The following is a 15,789-nucleotide window of genomic DNA, read 5'->3' as shown; positions in this document are numbered from 1 at the left end:
CCAAACTTTACAGAAGCTCTCCTGCGAACCTTGCAGAACTAGCACTCATTCTGGAAACATCCCCCAGGCTGTGGCTAAGCCATGTCTCCGCAGTATCCTTTCTTTCAGGAGTCCTAGTTCTGCAAGGTTCGCAGGAGAGCTTCTGTAAAGTTTGGAAGGTAGGAGACGAGATACTGGCAGAAGTAAAGCTGTGAGGACCGGGCGTGAGTCGTGCTTCGGTAGCTCAGATGGTAGAGCACTTGCCCGCGAAAGGCAAAGGTCCCGAGTTCGAGTCTCGGTCGGGCACACAGTTTTAATCTGCCAGGAAGTTTCATATCAGCGCACACTCCGCTGCAGAGTGAAAATCTCATTCTGGTAAATCTGTTAAGTTGGAAAAAACGAAGAACATTTTCCTCTACTGCTATGTATGTTGCAGTTGCTTACGTTCTGTATTCTTTACGTTGTTTACTTTGCCATCCCCTGTTTTGTGACAAAATAAGCGCAACCTTGCAAAATTTCCGTTTGTTGCTTTAATTTTGAACACCAGTGTATTTTTATCTTTATCGCTTTTATAAGATTCTTGTAGAATAGTTCTGATGATGACGATGGCTTGCCCCTTCGAAACGCGACAGTTTTAGTGCTTCTGCATTGTGAACGGTGATTGAAGCTACATTTAATGTTTCTTTTAGTTTCTCCAGTAGACATTTATCGCCTACAGTGTCAAACGCCTTGGACAGATGTAGAAATATGCGGTGTTCGCCCTGCTTACTGTGCTGTTTGCGGTGTGCAGGGCAGCGACTCCGTGTCGAGCGCGGAGGTGTCTCGCCGGCGGGCGTCGGGCCCAGCGGCCACGGGAGCGCCGCCGTCGGCCGACGCCATCCTGGCCATGTTCCGCACGTTCGCGCGCGCGCCCACGCCCTCCACGGCCTCCAGCCCGCAGGACGACGACGACGACGCCTCCTCCACCACCTCGTCCGTGCCCTCCTCCAGCCTCACGGTAAGCGCGCACGCAACCAAGTGGCACGGTGCTTCTGTTTAAGCTTAGCTTAGATTGTAACACGTATGATGTGTCCACATGAAACCTCACCGACCGTCAAATGCAATTTTAAAAAAATACTGCAATAGCAAATTACTCTTTGCGGCATCATACGAAGTACCTCAAAAACATTGAGCGGAAGGTACTACAGGTCGGTATGGGCTCCTTTCGTAACATGTAAAACGTCTAGACGATACGCTGCCTCTACCCATGTGCGCTGAAGCATGGCTGGGATGATGTAGGCCATTGCATACACAATTTCAGAGATCGCGAAGGCGAGGCACATACAATACCTTTCACATAACCCCACATTAAAATTTGCAGAGTGGTAAGTGCAGAGGCAAAGGTGAGGTGACAACTTGGTTGGTCCATCACATCCTATCCGTCGCTGTGGAAATGTTCGGTCTAGGAAGACACCAACAAGTAGACTCCAGTGCGCTGGTATACGATTATCTTGGAAGATCACAGTTGGCTGAAGAGGGAGAAGCTGAGGGATAGGAAATTGCACGATCGTGTCCAGACCACCGGAAAAATGCTCCTATCGGGAGCTATAGGCGAATATGCTCCTGTTTAAAAATGCTCTGAGTGGAAAGTGCGGTATCAACTGTCTCATTCTGCTTTCCTCTGCACCTTCAAAACATTTTGGCATGCGAACACTTCTGCGTTCTTTTTAACATGCAGTTCATCTCTCACTCCAACAAGTTTCTCTAACTGTAGCTCGCTCATACCCAATAGTCCACCGCTGCAAGTAGCTCACACACATCCTCTTGCCCATTCTCACTCACTCCTTCAGCCCAACTCACTATCATTATTAGTGTCTCTCAAATTTTCACCATCTCCTATCTGACAGCTACAGCCTCCTTCGTTCTGGCCTACTACTGCTGTCTCCCCTCACTGTCATTGTCTCCCTCTCGCTCTCTCTACCTCTACATCTTCTACTCTGCAAATCACATTTAAGTGCCTGGCAGAGGGTTCAGCGAACCACCTTCACAATTCTGTATTATTCCAATCTCGCATAGCGCACGGAAGGAGTGAACACCTATATCTTTCCGTACGAGCTCTAATTTCCCTTATTTTATCGTCGTGATCGTTCCGTCCTATGTACGTCAGTATCAAAAAAATATTTTCGCATTCGGAGGAGAAAGTTGATGATTGGAATTTCGTGAGAAGATTTCGTCGCAACGAAAAACGCCTTTCTTTTGATGATTTCCAGCCCAAATCCTGTATCATTTCTGTGACACACTGTCCCATATTTCGCTATAATACAAATCGTGCTGCCCTTCTCTGAACTTTTTCGATGTACTCAGTAAGGATCCCACACCGAGCAACAGTATTCTAAAAGAGGACGGACGAAAGTAGTGTAGGCAGTCTCCTGAGTAGGTCTGTTACATTTTCTAGTGTCCTGCAAATAAAACGCAGTCTTTGGTTAGCCTTCCCCACAACATTTTCTATGTGTTATTTCAATTTAAGTTGTTCGTAATTCTAATACCTAGGTATTTAGTTGAATTTACGGCTTTTAGATTAGACTGATTTATCATGTAACCGAAGTGTAATGAGTTCCTTATAGCACTCATGTGGATGACCTCACACTTTTCGTTATTTAGGGTCAATTGCCACTTTTCGCACCATTCAAATATTTTTTCTAAATCGTTTTGCAGTTTGTTTTGATCTTCTGATGACTTTATTAGTCGACAAACGACAGCGTCATCTCAAATAACCGAAGACGGCTGCTCAGATTGTCTCCGAAATCGTTTATATACATAAGAAACAGAAAAGGGCCTATAACACTACCTTGGGGAATGCCAGAAATCACTTCTGTCTTACTCGATGACTTTCTGTCAATTACTACGAACTATATGACCTCTGACAGGAAATCGCAAATCCAGTCACATAACTGAGACGATATTCCATAAGCACACAATTTCACTACGAGCCGCTTGTGTGGTACAGTGTCAAAAGCCTTCCGTAAATCCAAGAATACGGAATCGATCTGAAAGCCCTTGTCAATAGCACTCACAAGGGAACATCCCCATCGCACCCCCGTCAGATTTAGTTATAAGTTGGCACAATGGATAGGCCTTGAAAAACTGAACACAGATCAATCGAGAAAACAGGAAGAAGTTGTGTGGAACTATGAAAAAATAAGCAAAATATACAAACTGGGTCGTCCATGCGTAAGATAGGCAATATTAAGGGGTATGTGAGGCGAGGAGCGCCGTGTTCCCGTGGTTAGCGTGAACAGCTGCGGAACGAGAGGTCCTTGGTTCAAATCTGCCCTCCACTGAAAATTTTGCTTTCTTTATTTTCGCAAAGTTATGATCTGTCCGTTCGTTCATTGACGTCTCTGTTCACTGTAATAAGTTTAATGTCTGTGTTTTGCGACCGCACCGCAAAACCGTGTGATTAGTTGACGAAAGGACGTGCCTCTCCAATGGGAACCGAAAACATTTGATCGCAAGGTCATAGGTCAACCGATTCCTCCACAGGAAAACACGTCTGATATTTTGTATACGACACTGGTGACAGCATGTGCGTCACATGACAGGAATATGTTGTCGACCCACCTAACTAGTACACTTGGCGAATGGGTGAAAAGTTTCTTCTACCTTGCCCGATTTAGGTTTTCTTGTGGATGTAATAATCACTCCAAAAAAAGTGATGTAAACATAAGAGTTTTTCACATAAACTGAAAATAAAAAGTTAAAATTTTCGGTCGAGGGAAGATCTGAACCAAGGACCTCTCGTTCCGCAGCTGTTCACGCTAACCACGGGACCACGGAGCTCCTCCCCTCACATTGCCCTTAATATTGCCTATCTTATGCATGGACGACCCAGTTTGTATATTTTGCTTATTTTTTCATAGTTCCACACAACTTCTTCCTGTTTTCTCGATCGATCTGTGTTCAGTTTTTCAAGGCTATCCACTGTGCCAACTTATAACTAAATCTGAGGGGGGTGCGATGGGGATGTTCCCTTGTCAGCACTTCATGTGAATAAAGGGCCAGTTGTGTTTCACAGGAGCAATGTTTTCTAAACCCATGTTTGTGTCAATAGACCGTTCCTTCGAGGTAATTCTTACTGCTAATATCTCATTCATTCCTTCCACTGCCACTGCCTCTGCTCACTGTCACTATCTCTCTCTTCCTCGTTTTCATTGTCACACTGTCGCCCACTTCCACTTTCTCCTTCTCTTTATTTCTTTCCCACTTTCACTGTCTCCTTCACTCTTTTCCCAGCACGTTTCTGTCACTGTCAACTCTGTTCCTCTGCCACTGCGTGTCCCTCTTTCTCTCACACTGCCATTGTCTCCTTCCTCTTTCTACGCGACAACCACTGTCTACTATCTTCGAGTGTTTATTACTTTTCCATCTCTTTTCTGATGCCACTATCTCCTCCTCTTTCTGCACAAAAAAGCTCGAATATGTTCGCATGCCAAAATTTTTGAGAAAATTTTTAAAGATGCTGAGGAATGACGCAGGAAGTACCCCAATTTTCAGTCAGAGCCTTTTCAGCGATAGGATCACTTTTCCGTTTATTTCCTTCTTTTCCTTGCCACAGCAGAGCATGTCATATGAAAAGAGATTTATGGATCAGTAAAATTTTGATAGTTTGCTTATGTGAAACTGAAATAATGTAAGACTAATTTTACACGTCAGACCGGTAATTTACGTGCACAAAAATCTGAATGTGTTTCAGTATTACAACATGGAATCCCAGAACCCTTCTCATAGTAACGGAAACACTTTACAGCGTATCACTCTGTGATAAGCCACTACGTTTTCGCCTCACACTGGATTGTACATGCGTGTATAAGAAGGATAAATTTGAACCTCTGTATCTCGAAAACGAACAAAGATACAAAGAAAATTTTCACTGATGTTCGGTATCAGGATTTTAGGAATACTGCACAAACATTTCAGCCATTTACTGTGCATAGCCGTCATGGAATCCCAACTCCCTTTTGGTACGAAAGAACGGTAAAAAACGCATTTTTGGGGGATCTCTAAAGAAGCGGCGATGCAAAAAGAACCAACCGAGTTTCTCCACTTACCTAACCAAGAGAAAATGTGTAGTATTCGTACTTGCACCCTGTAATGTAGCATAGTGATACCAAGGCGATCCTCCTGTTGGGTATACAAATGGTCCCTAGCCCAACGGCTATCCAAAAAAGTTGACCCTACCTTCCCATCACCAACAGAAACAGAGGTATGGACCCGGAAGAATCAAGGTTTTGTGCGCATCGTTTTGGAACACATTAGGTAGCGCATGACGTCACATTCGTACCGATAAATTTTTCCTGTTACTGTTTACTCGGTGAAGAAAAGTGATCCACCTACGCTGTTTTTCAACAGCACATACCCACGTTCACCTATTCCCTGTCTTTGACATATTCCTGGGAACGGTGGGGTTTTCAGAACTCTAGACGCAGTTATTGTCCCAGGTAATCTTCCTGCATGTGTGGAAGATTGCTTCATCAAAGAAAACGACGTTACCTAAGTAGTTGGGGTTTCGCTCTATCCGGCCAAACATCTCAACAGTAAATTCGTGGCGAAACTAGGAATCATTTCTCTTTAATACTTGCACTGCTTGGACTTTGTAAAGTTTCCAGCGAAGCGGTTGATGCAGCACTTCGTGATCTGTTGAGCGAAGGATCTTAAGGTCTCGGTTCGCGAACTGACGTTGATGGGCTTCTGTGGGAGGTCTCTGATCTCCTCTACAATTTGATTAGATGTGCGTTTTCTGCCAGAACCTCATTGTCTGTTTACACTCCCAGTGGCTAGGAACTTAACGTCTGGTGGCTTCCTTTGAAATCCCTGGCGAAAATTTCTTTGGACAGCAATGGGTGATTTCGTTTCCGCGTACCACACTACGCATTGGGCTCCCACTTAAGGTGTGGCCATTTCCGGTAGTTATTTATTACCGGAAACAAAACGGAAGGAGTCGTTTAATAAAAATCTATACAAAACTTTTTGAGTTGCTTTACGTGATGCCACAACAGCAAGTATCTTTGTGTCATACCCTTTTTTATTGCATTTGGAAGTGGAGGAGGTTTCATGTGGACACCATATATTTTCCTGACCGCCCATGTGTATTAATCCTGTTCGCTATTGTGTAAGGGGTATTCAAATGACAATGTGCGAATCATCGTTACAACCAAACTGGTTGAAATTTGTATATCCCGGCTTGGAATAACGTAGTGAGACGTCTAGGCAATGGAAGTATACGTCGTCACCTCCCCCTAATAGTTCAAAGGTGTGCCCTGAGCAGGAAGGGGATGCGTGCCGTCGTTTTCATTGGTTCACAGAAGAAACGGAAGGAAGGAATATTGGTTTTAACATCCCGTAAACATCAAGGCCAAAAAGCTCGGATTGTGTCAAGAATGAGTACGGAAATCAGCCGTTCACTTTCAAAGGAACCATCCGGCATTTGCCTAGAGCGATTTATGGACAGCATGGGAAACCTAAATGTCGATGGCCAAACGCGGGTTTGAACCGTCGTCCTCCCAAATGTGAGTCCAGTGTGCTAACCACTGCACCACTTCGGTCGTTCGTTGGTTCATCTTCGAATGCGCGTTCAGAATATCTGACCCGATTAATATTGTTCTGTACTTTCGAAAAGACTCGGCGACGATAGTTTTCCAAGCTCTGACGTCAGAAGCTTGTTATACAACACTTTAACAATCCAATACACGAGCCATGTGATGTCGACTTTACAAAGAGAAGATCCTCGAGGATCTGGAACGTACTAGAAAAACAAAAACACGCAATTTTTCCGTAGTTGGTTTCCTAGAGCTTGCAGATATCGGGTGATCATAATTAAATAGCAGCTGCTCACATAGGTCCAACGTTGGAAGATATTCCACCGCATCAATGCGGAACCGATCTACGCTGGAAAAAAATTAATCCCAATGCAACAAAGACGTATAGGAATGTTTCCATTTCCATATATAATGGATTAGGGACTGGACTACAGCAGAAAAGGTAGGTCAAACAACTGAGAAAGGCATAATGTTGATTTGATTGTTAACCGTCACATACACAATTTGTTCAGTGTGAGTACCGGAGATGGCAACCAGATGCTGTAGAGCGCCAGGTATGCACCTGGTGGCCAAAATTCGAGCTCATTTTTTCCAGTGTTGATCGGTTCCGCATTAGCACATCATATCTACCTAGTTACGCTGCCATATAATAAGTACAGCCCACAATGGACTCCGTGAGTAGCTGCACCCGGTGTTTATGGTGAATCATGTTGAACCAGCGTCATCTTCTATTATACCGGTTAGTATTGCTGCAAGTTTCGATTGTTACTACCAAGAGGCATGCAAAGTTTTCAATTATAGTATCTGTGCTGACACGTACAAGATGTTTCAACCCTCTTTGCATTGCCTCATAAACACTAACTGGATACTAGAACTTTATATAGAAGTTAAGTTTTGTACAGAAAATCCAATTTTTCAGTAAGAATATAGTACAACGCATCTAGTCTCTGGAGGCTTGTAAACCATTGAAACAACATCACAGTTAAACGTCTGAAACGCGACATCGTTACATTCGATCTCCTGGTCAATATTTCAGTTCATTTCATTATTTAGTTTCATATTTTTTGAACATAATTCTTGCTGGTAAATGATGCTAGGATTGAGAAGTGGGTCAGAATTCTGCATTTTGCTTTTGACATGTCCCACTGACACAGTGATTTTACGTCATAACTGAAGCCCTGATTGTCACCATGAAAGCTGTTATTTCCCAAGGCAGAAAAAGCTTCTCCATAACTACTCCAAGAGCACCAAAGGTATCTCCCTCTGTTGTTCAGTCCTTCAGTGAGATGAGAGCTAATGTCTCCTCCCGAATGTATCGCGTTTGGTTCGCTGTCCTAATAGCTGCGCCGTGTCTGGTACATTCCGCGGTTCATTCGAAGAAAAAGGAAATGCAACACTTTTATAATCATTATCAGCTGCGTCTGCAAATCAAATCGACTAGTAAATCTTCAATGAGGCGCATTACAATGGTTTGAAAAAGGGACGCTGACAGGAGCAGTGGAACAATTCGTGGACACAGTGCCTCTGTCGCTATTAAAATATCGGGTATTTCAAAAATATTCGTCCGATTTGAGACAATGAAAAGTTCGTCATTTATTCGCTCTAATTAGCTTACCTAAAACACATTTTATCAAAAAAAAAAAAAAAAAAAAAACAGACAAATCATTTCGTGGAACAAGTGGATCTACACTACGTCTGAAAGACCCTGCATATACTGTCAGATCTGATACAGGCTTAGGTGCCCACAACATTAATGCACACTTGTGCCTGTTTTAACAATTGTAATAGAACAGAACAAATAAGTAAGGAGACAGCCAGTTTAGCGTCAGGTGCTGTGGTTGTGGTAATAATTGACGAGAGTTGGATGCCGGAGTGGAAAGGGGCCATCCAGGCTTGGCAACTGTTTAGAGAGAGACGATAGCGCTTTGTGAAAGTATGTGTTGGAATGCGGCAAGTCGAATTTCAAGTCACCAGGCTAAAAAACCGTTTACCAGCGTGCACCACAGAATGGTCCATTCAGTCCTGCGTGCCTAAAAATGGACTAACGACTCACAGAACCGCGTTTAAATTGTGTACGTACTATTTCTTATAAAAAGTAATTCATATATTGAAGACATAAAGGAGGGCTTGTTCCCAACCAAATCATCTAGGAAGATTAATTACTATAAAATGATATTAAAAACTAAGATTGCGTAGAGGAAGGTTCCGCTCCCGATTACCTGGAACAAACAATCGTCGTTCGCGCCACTCTGGAGATAACATCGCTCTTCCTGTCCCCTAGTGAGCAGCGGATATACAAGACGTCTTCTTCAACATTTGTAAGCTTGCAGACTGGTTTGATTACATTGGTGCACAACATTGGTGAAATACATGTCATTCACATCCTTCCATTAGCGTTGGTTTTCCCTACCTCGGGACGATTCGTGGCGTAGCCATTTTAGTATAAATAAATAGTGTAAGATTTAACTCTTTCTTGGTAAAAGCAAATAAAAAATTCGTTATGGTTGGAGCGTGATTATTGTAAAAAACAGTTTTATCCTGACATGTTGTTGTTGTTCTTGTTGTTGTGGTCTTCAGTCCTAAGACTGGTTTGATGCAGCTCTCCATGCTACTCTATTCTGTGCAAGCTTTTTCATTTCCCAGTACTTACTGCAACCTACATCCTTCTGAATCTGCTTAGTGTATTTATCTCTTGGTCTCCCTCTACGATTGTTACCCTCCACGCTGCCCCCATGCTAAATTTGTGATCCCTTGATGCCTCAGAACATGTCCTACCAACCGGTCCCTTCTTCTTGTCAAGTTGTGCCACAAACTCCTCTTCTCCCCAATTCTATTCAATACCTCCTCATTAGTTATATGATCTACCCATCTAATCTTCAGCATTCTTCTGTAGCACCACATTTCTAAAGCTTCAATTCTCTTCTTCTCCAAACTATTTATCGTCCATGTTTCACTTCCATACATGGCTACACTCCATACAACTTTCAGAAACGGCTTCCTGACACTTAAATCTATACTCGAAGTTAACAAATTTCTCTTCTTCAGAAACGCTTTCCTTGCCATTGCCATTCTACGTTTTATATCCTCTCTACATCGACCATCATCAGTTATTTTGCTCCCCAAATAGTGAAACTCCTTTACTACTTTAAGTGTCTCATTTGCTAATCTAATTCCCTCAGCATCACCCGATTTAATTCGACTACATTCCATTATCCTCGTTTTGCTTTTGTTGATGTTCATCTTATATCCTCCTTTCAAGACGCTGTCCATTCCTTTCAACTACTCTTCCAAGTCCTTTGCTGTGTCTCTGACACAATTACAATGTCATCGGCGAACCTCAAAGTTTTTATTTCTTCTCCATGGATTTTAATACCTACTCCGAATTTTTCTTTTGTTTCCTTTACTGCTTGCTCAATATACAGATTGAATAACATCGGGGAGAGGCTACAACCCTGTCTCACTCCCTTCCCAACCACTGCTTCCCTTTCATGCCCCTCGACTCTTATAACTGCCATCTGGTTTCTGTACAAATTGTAAATAGCCTTTCGCTCCCTGTACTTCACCCCTGCCACCTTTAGAATTTGAAAGAGAGTATTCCAGTCAACATTGTCAAAAGCTTTTTCCTGATAACGACGTCCTCTTGAGTAGTTCCCGCCCAGAGATCCGAATGGGGGACTACAGTATTTTACCTCCGGAATATTTTACCCAAGAAGACGCCATCGTCATTTAACCATACAGTAAAGCTGCATGCCCTCGGGAAAAATTACGGCTGTAGTTTCCCCTTGCTTTCAGCCGTTCGCAGTACCAGCACAGCAAGGCCGTTTTGGTTACTGTTACAATGCCAGATCAGTCAATCATCCAGGCTGTTGTCCCTGCAACTACTGAAAAGGCTGCTGCCCCTCTTGAGGAACCACACGTTTGTCTGGCCTCTCAACAGATACCCCTCCGTTGTGGTTGCACCTACGGTACGGCCATCTGTATCGCTGAGGCACGCAAGCCTCCCCACGAACGGCAAGGTGCATGGTTCATTGGGGGGGGGGGGGGGGGGGGAAGGTGTACGTACTATTTCTTATAAAAACTAATTCATATATTGAAGACATAAAGGAGGGCTTGTTCCAGACCAAATCATCTGGGAATATTAATTACTATAAAATTATGTTAAAAACTAAGATAGCGTAGAGGAAGGTTCCGCTCTCGATTACCTGGAACAAATAATCGTCGTTCGAGCCACTCTGGAGATAACATCGCTCTTCCTGTTCCCTAGTGAGCAGCGGACATACAAGACGTCTTCATCAACATTTGTAAGCTTGCAGACAGGTTTGAGTACATTGGTGCACAACATTGGTGAAATACAGGGTGGCACACGAAATGTGTTACCATTTAGTTTTTGAATATAACCTTTACTGTCAATACAATCTGAAAGGAACGTATACTACAATGAAGCACCGTCCATGGAGATTTATTCTAACTCAGCACATGCTCAGTATGTCCACCATTTCGTTTCCTAACTTCCTTAAAGCGAACACTGAATTTAGTGATTACCCTACGGCACATATCTTCCGTAATTTCACTGCAAGCTTGAAGAATAAGTCTTCTGAGCTCCATTAAGTTCCACAGCTTCTTGCTACTGCCTTGCCCTTCAACACGCAGTGGTTCATGCAAGACGGAGCAAGGCCACATACTGCAAACACTGTGTTGGAGTTTTTACACAAACATTTCGACATCCGGATCATTTCACTCAGGTTTCCAGGTCGCTTCAATGACGGACAAAATTGGCCCCCCAATAGTCCAGATCTCAATCCATGTGAGTTTTTTCTTTGGGGGTACCTAAAGGAAAAAATTTTCCGAAACATCCACGTGATTTAATGGAGCTCAGAAGACTTATTCTTCAAGCTTGCAGCGAAATCACGGAAGACATGTACCGTAGGGCAATCACTAACTTCAGTGTTCGTTTGAAGGAAGTTAGGAAACGAAATGGTGGACATATTGAGCATGTGCTGAGATAGAACAAATCTCCATGGACGGCTCTTCATTGTAGTATATGTTCCTTTCAGATTGTATTGACAATAAAGTTTATATTCAAAAACAAAATGGTAACACATTTCGTGCACCACCCTGTATATGTCATTCACTTCGTTCCATTAGCGTTGGTTTTCCCTACCTGGGGACGATTTGTAGTGTAGCCATTTTAGTGTAAATATGTAGTGTAAGATTTAACACTTGCTTGGTAAAAGCAAATAAAAAATGTGTTGTGGTTGGAGCGTGACCATTGTAGAAAACAGTTTTATCCTGACAGTTTCCTGTATTTGGGGTTGGGAACCGGAGGCTACCGTGCCGTTGTTATCAGTTCCCATTAAAGCTAATGCACATGCTGTGTACACAATATTGTGTGTATTCATTGTGTGAGAGTTGTGCTGGGCACTGCAACGCAGATATAGAGACGATGGATTCCGCACGTTACGGAATCCAGACGCATTAAGGAGGTAGGACGTCAAACGGGCCGACTTGGAGCAAAATAGGCACCACAGGACATTTTAATTTCCACTGTCTATACTTTTACAAATAAATTATAAAACTTTGTCTCCATGACCAGGAAGGATTCAGAATTCACACTCATAGCTGCGGAAGTTCGAAAACATAGCGAAGTAATTTTTTTACATATGAAATTTCATCATTTTTTTCACTTACTAATGGCAGCATTTGTTGCTATAGGTACACTTTTCTTCATAAGTAACAGAGATAGTTCGATGAATTTTGCACAGCATACAAACCGTACTTAAAGGTGTATGAAAACTGTGGTAAAAATTGTTGTAATTAACTACAAAATTTGTGTTTTTTCTAAACATGAAGTTTAAAATACAAAAGATCATTCGTTTTTTCATAAATTAAATAAATTCTAGAGTTTCATACACCTGTAAGTATGGTATGTACGCTGTGCAAAATTCATCGAAGAATCTCTCTAACTTGTGAAGAAAAGTGTACCTATAGCAACAAATGCAGCCATTAGTAAGTGAAAAAATGATGAAATTTCACACGTAAAAAAAATTGCTTCGTTATGTTTTCGAACTTCCACTGCAATGAGTGTGAATCCTGAATCCTTCCTGGTCATGCTGACAAAGTTTTATGAATTTATTTGTAAAAGTATAGACAGTGGAAATTAAAATGTCCTGTGGTGCCTCTCCTGCTCCAGGTCGGCCCGTTTGACGTCCTACCCCCTTTAACACAATACAGCAACAGCATTGCAAACAATTAATGCCACAGACGGCTTATACCATCTCTAGATCACCGAGCGAGGTGGCGCAGTGGTTAGACACTGAACTCGCATTCGGGAGGACGACGGTTCAATCCCGCGTCCGGCCATCCTGATTTAGGTTTTCCGCGATTTCCCTAAATCGCTCCAGGCAAATGCCAGGATGGTTTCTTTGAAAGGGCACGGCCGATTTCCTTCCCAGTCCTTCCCTAATCCAATGAGACCGATGACCTCGCTGTCTGGTCTCCTTCCCTAAACAACCCAACCCCCCATCTCTAGATCAGGAACCAATGCAACTCTAAAAACCCACGTATCCATATGCGAACGTGCGCCTCCATCGGACTACTACTGCCAGATGCTGAACTTCGGTTGTTAGTGAGTGTGCAACTGTCGGTGGGCAGGTGGAGTCGCCGCCGCCGTCGATGCGCAACACGATCGAGGTGCCGGTGCTGGACGCGCTGTCGCCGCACCGCGGCTCCTCCAACCTGCTGCACCCGCCCAGCATCCTGCTGGAGCTGCCCGCCAAGTGCCTGTCGCCCATCACGGAGATGCCGACGCCCGTGCCCACGCCCATCATGTCTCGCCACGGCTCCTGCGCCGCGCTGCCCGCCATCACCCTCACCCCCAACGAGCACGACGACGCAGAGGTGAGCCCGCAGCCAGCTGCCTGCTGCACACTCGGCGACAGAAGGTCCCTGACAGCTGTACTGTGTTTGTGCGCCTATCTCAACCAATCACGTTACGCGATTTTCTATATGTCTCTTTGGCAACGTCTTACTGTTGTTGTCGCTCTATAAAACACTAATGTCTCGCCTGCAATGCTTTGCGAAACACAGTTGAAAACTGGCAACAACGCTGACAGCTGTCGGGGATCTTCCTTCACCATCTCTACTACCCTTCAATCTACGCACCCTCTCGCCCTGACGACGACACACACGTGTCTACATTTACATATCTACAGCGCAAGCCACTAAATAAAGTGTGACAGAGGGTACATAGAGTCGTCGTCGTCGTCGTCGTCGTCGTCGTTGTTGTTGTTGTTGTTGTTGTTGTTGTTGTGGTCTCCAGTCAGAAGGCTGCTTTGATGCAGCTATCCTGTACAAGCCTCTTCGTTTTTGTATAACTACTACTACCTGATACGTCGTGGTATGAGAAAACTTAACCAAAACGTAAGGTAAGCAGAGCTCAAAGGCTGCAGGGAGTGAAAGCGTAGACCCAAATGAGATTACAGTTTCAAACACAATTTAATTTTATTAAACATTAAAAAAACACTTGTTCATATATATATCACAATAAAAAATTTTAAACTCCAGGCCTGAAGGGCCGCTGAACATTCGCAACTGTAATGTCAGAATGTTAAGATTCAACATAAGAGATAATCACGATCTGAGGGACCCAACGCTTTTGATTAATTATTGACCAATACAATAAGTTACTGAAAGGAATGACTTGAATCATTCGGCAAGAAGGGCCAATCAAATATAACCACAAATGCTGTTTTGATAATGCTACAAGAATGCAAAACCAACAGTTAATTTACTTCGTCCAAAGGAGCAGTAAAGACCAAAGGACAAATTCATATACCACAGGTTTTTTTTAAAAAATGGGGCAAGCTAACAAGATAAAATTAAAAACCAATTAGGGGTAGTGACGTCGCCACTCAGCCTGAAGGGCCTGAATATCAGTAGTAATAAATATTTGAAACTGGTTCAAGCTAGTGGTTAGCACTTAAACCAGCCCATGCTCCTCACCACTAGGAAAAATTTACAGTCAGCTGTGCTAGGACTGCCTGCTTTAGCAATATGGCACAGACCAGCAGAACAACTAGAAACTTCACCAACGTGGCGTATCGTCCACATAGATCATAACAGCAACTCTCTACAACACAAAAAATAAAAATTACTAAACATTGAAACACATGGTTCAACATGCCTATCTAAGCAGGAACCTTTAATGACGCCCACTGGCCTTCGTAAATCTTCCACTTAGTAACTGTGACGGCCAGTACTAAATAATAATAATAATAATAATAATAATAATAATAATAATAGGCCCTACTACTCAACAAATTGTAAAATACAAGATCGTTATTGCAATTGGGTCAGAATAAAATTTCAACCACACATAATATTTTACGTTCAGTTATTAAGGCACAGAGAGTTAACACTCTTTTCTAGTGATAGTTACTCTTGACAGAATCGGGATTTCGGGCACGCCTGAGCCTACTAAAATTGCGAAATACCATGAGCAAAACACACCCGACGCCACGGGCAGAAATTGAGTGAGACACATCAAGTCAAGAAATTCTCACCGTTAGTCCAGAAGGCAGACAAGCATTCGGTGACAGGTTGCAACCAGCACCAACTCGAGTTATGTCAATCGCCCCAGTTCCGCCATAGCAACGCGGACACGCCGCGTCAACAGTTGCCACACCGAGCTTCCTTATCACACAGCCCGTCCAGAACGACTGCCGCCGTCCCGAGTACACACGCTCGTAGCAATCACGTGCGTTCACAGGAAGTTATACCGCCTTTCCCGCAACATTGCGCTGCCACACAACCGGAAACTAAACTCCCCGTCTCACTCCGGCAGCAGTACTCGATACTCTCGTCGTCAGCAGGTCTCGCACCAGAAAGCAGCGCCCTCCGAAATTTAAAAGCAAACGGACCAATCGTGGCAGAGGAAAGCCAAGGCTCCGGAAGACGACACACCACACCTAGGCAAAGATGAAGATGATCCGGTTCACTACCTACATCCACTTGTATGTGCCTGTTGTAGTCGAATCTCGATCTCCCTGTTCAAATTAACACCCCCCCCCCTCTCACACACACACACATACAAGCACACTTTTCTCCATTACCAAACTTGACGATTCTTTGATGCCTCAGAACGTATCCTATCAACCGATCCCTTCTTTTTATCAAGTTGTGCCATAAATTTCTTTCCAGTGCCACTGAGGGCCTCTTCATTAGTTATCCAATCTAC

At 43.5% G+C, this 15,789-nt stretch overlaps 1 protein-coding gene across 1 annotated transcript in view; it reads left to right on the top strand.

Annotated features, from left to right (window-relative positions):
* The window catches only part of LOC126176587 (uncharacterized), a 541,845-nt gene that overhangs the window by 449,157 nt on the left and 76,899 nt on the right, over positions 1 to 15,789 (top strand). Inside the window, exons 25-26 of the mRNA XM_049923748.1 lie at positions 770 to 976; positions 13,206 to 13,451. Of these exons, the coding sequence (XP_049779705.1) occupies positions 770 to 976; positions 13,206 to 13,451 (453 nt within the window). The remainder of the gene's footprint in view (positions 1 to 769; positions 977 to 13,205; positions 13,452 to 15,789) is intronic.

The sequence above is a fragment of the Schistocerca cancellata genome, chromosome 3 (assembly GCF_023864275.1).
Source record: "Schistocerca cancellata isolate TAMUIC-IGC-003103 chromosome 3, iqSchCanc2.1, whole genome shotgun sequence".
NCBI lineage: Eukaryota > Metazoa > Arthropoda > Insecta > Orthoptera > Acrididae > Schistocerca > Schistocerca cancellata.
The sequence above is the reverse complement of the archived record's forward strand: the minus strand, read 5'-3'. Positions and strand labels throughout refer to the sequence as shown.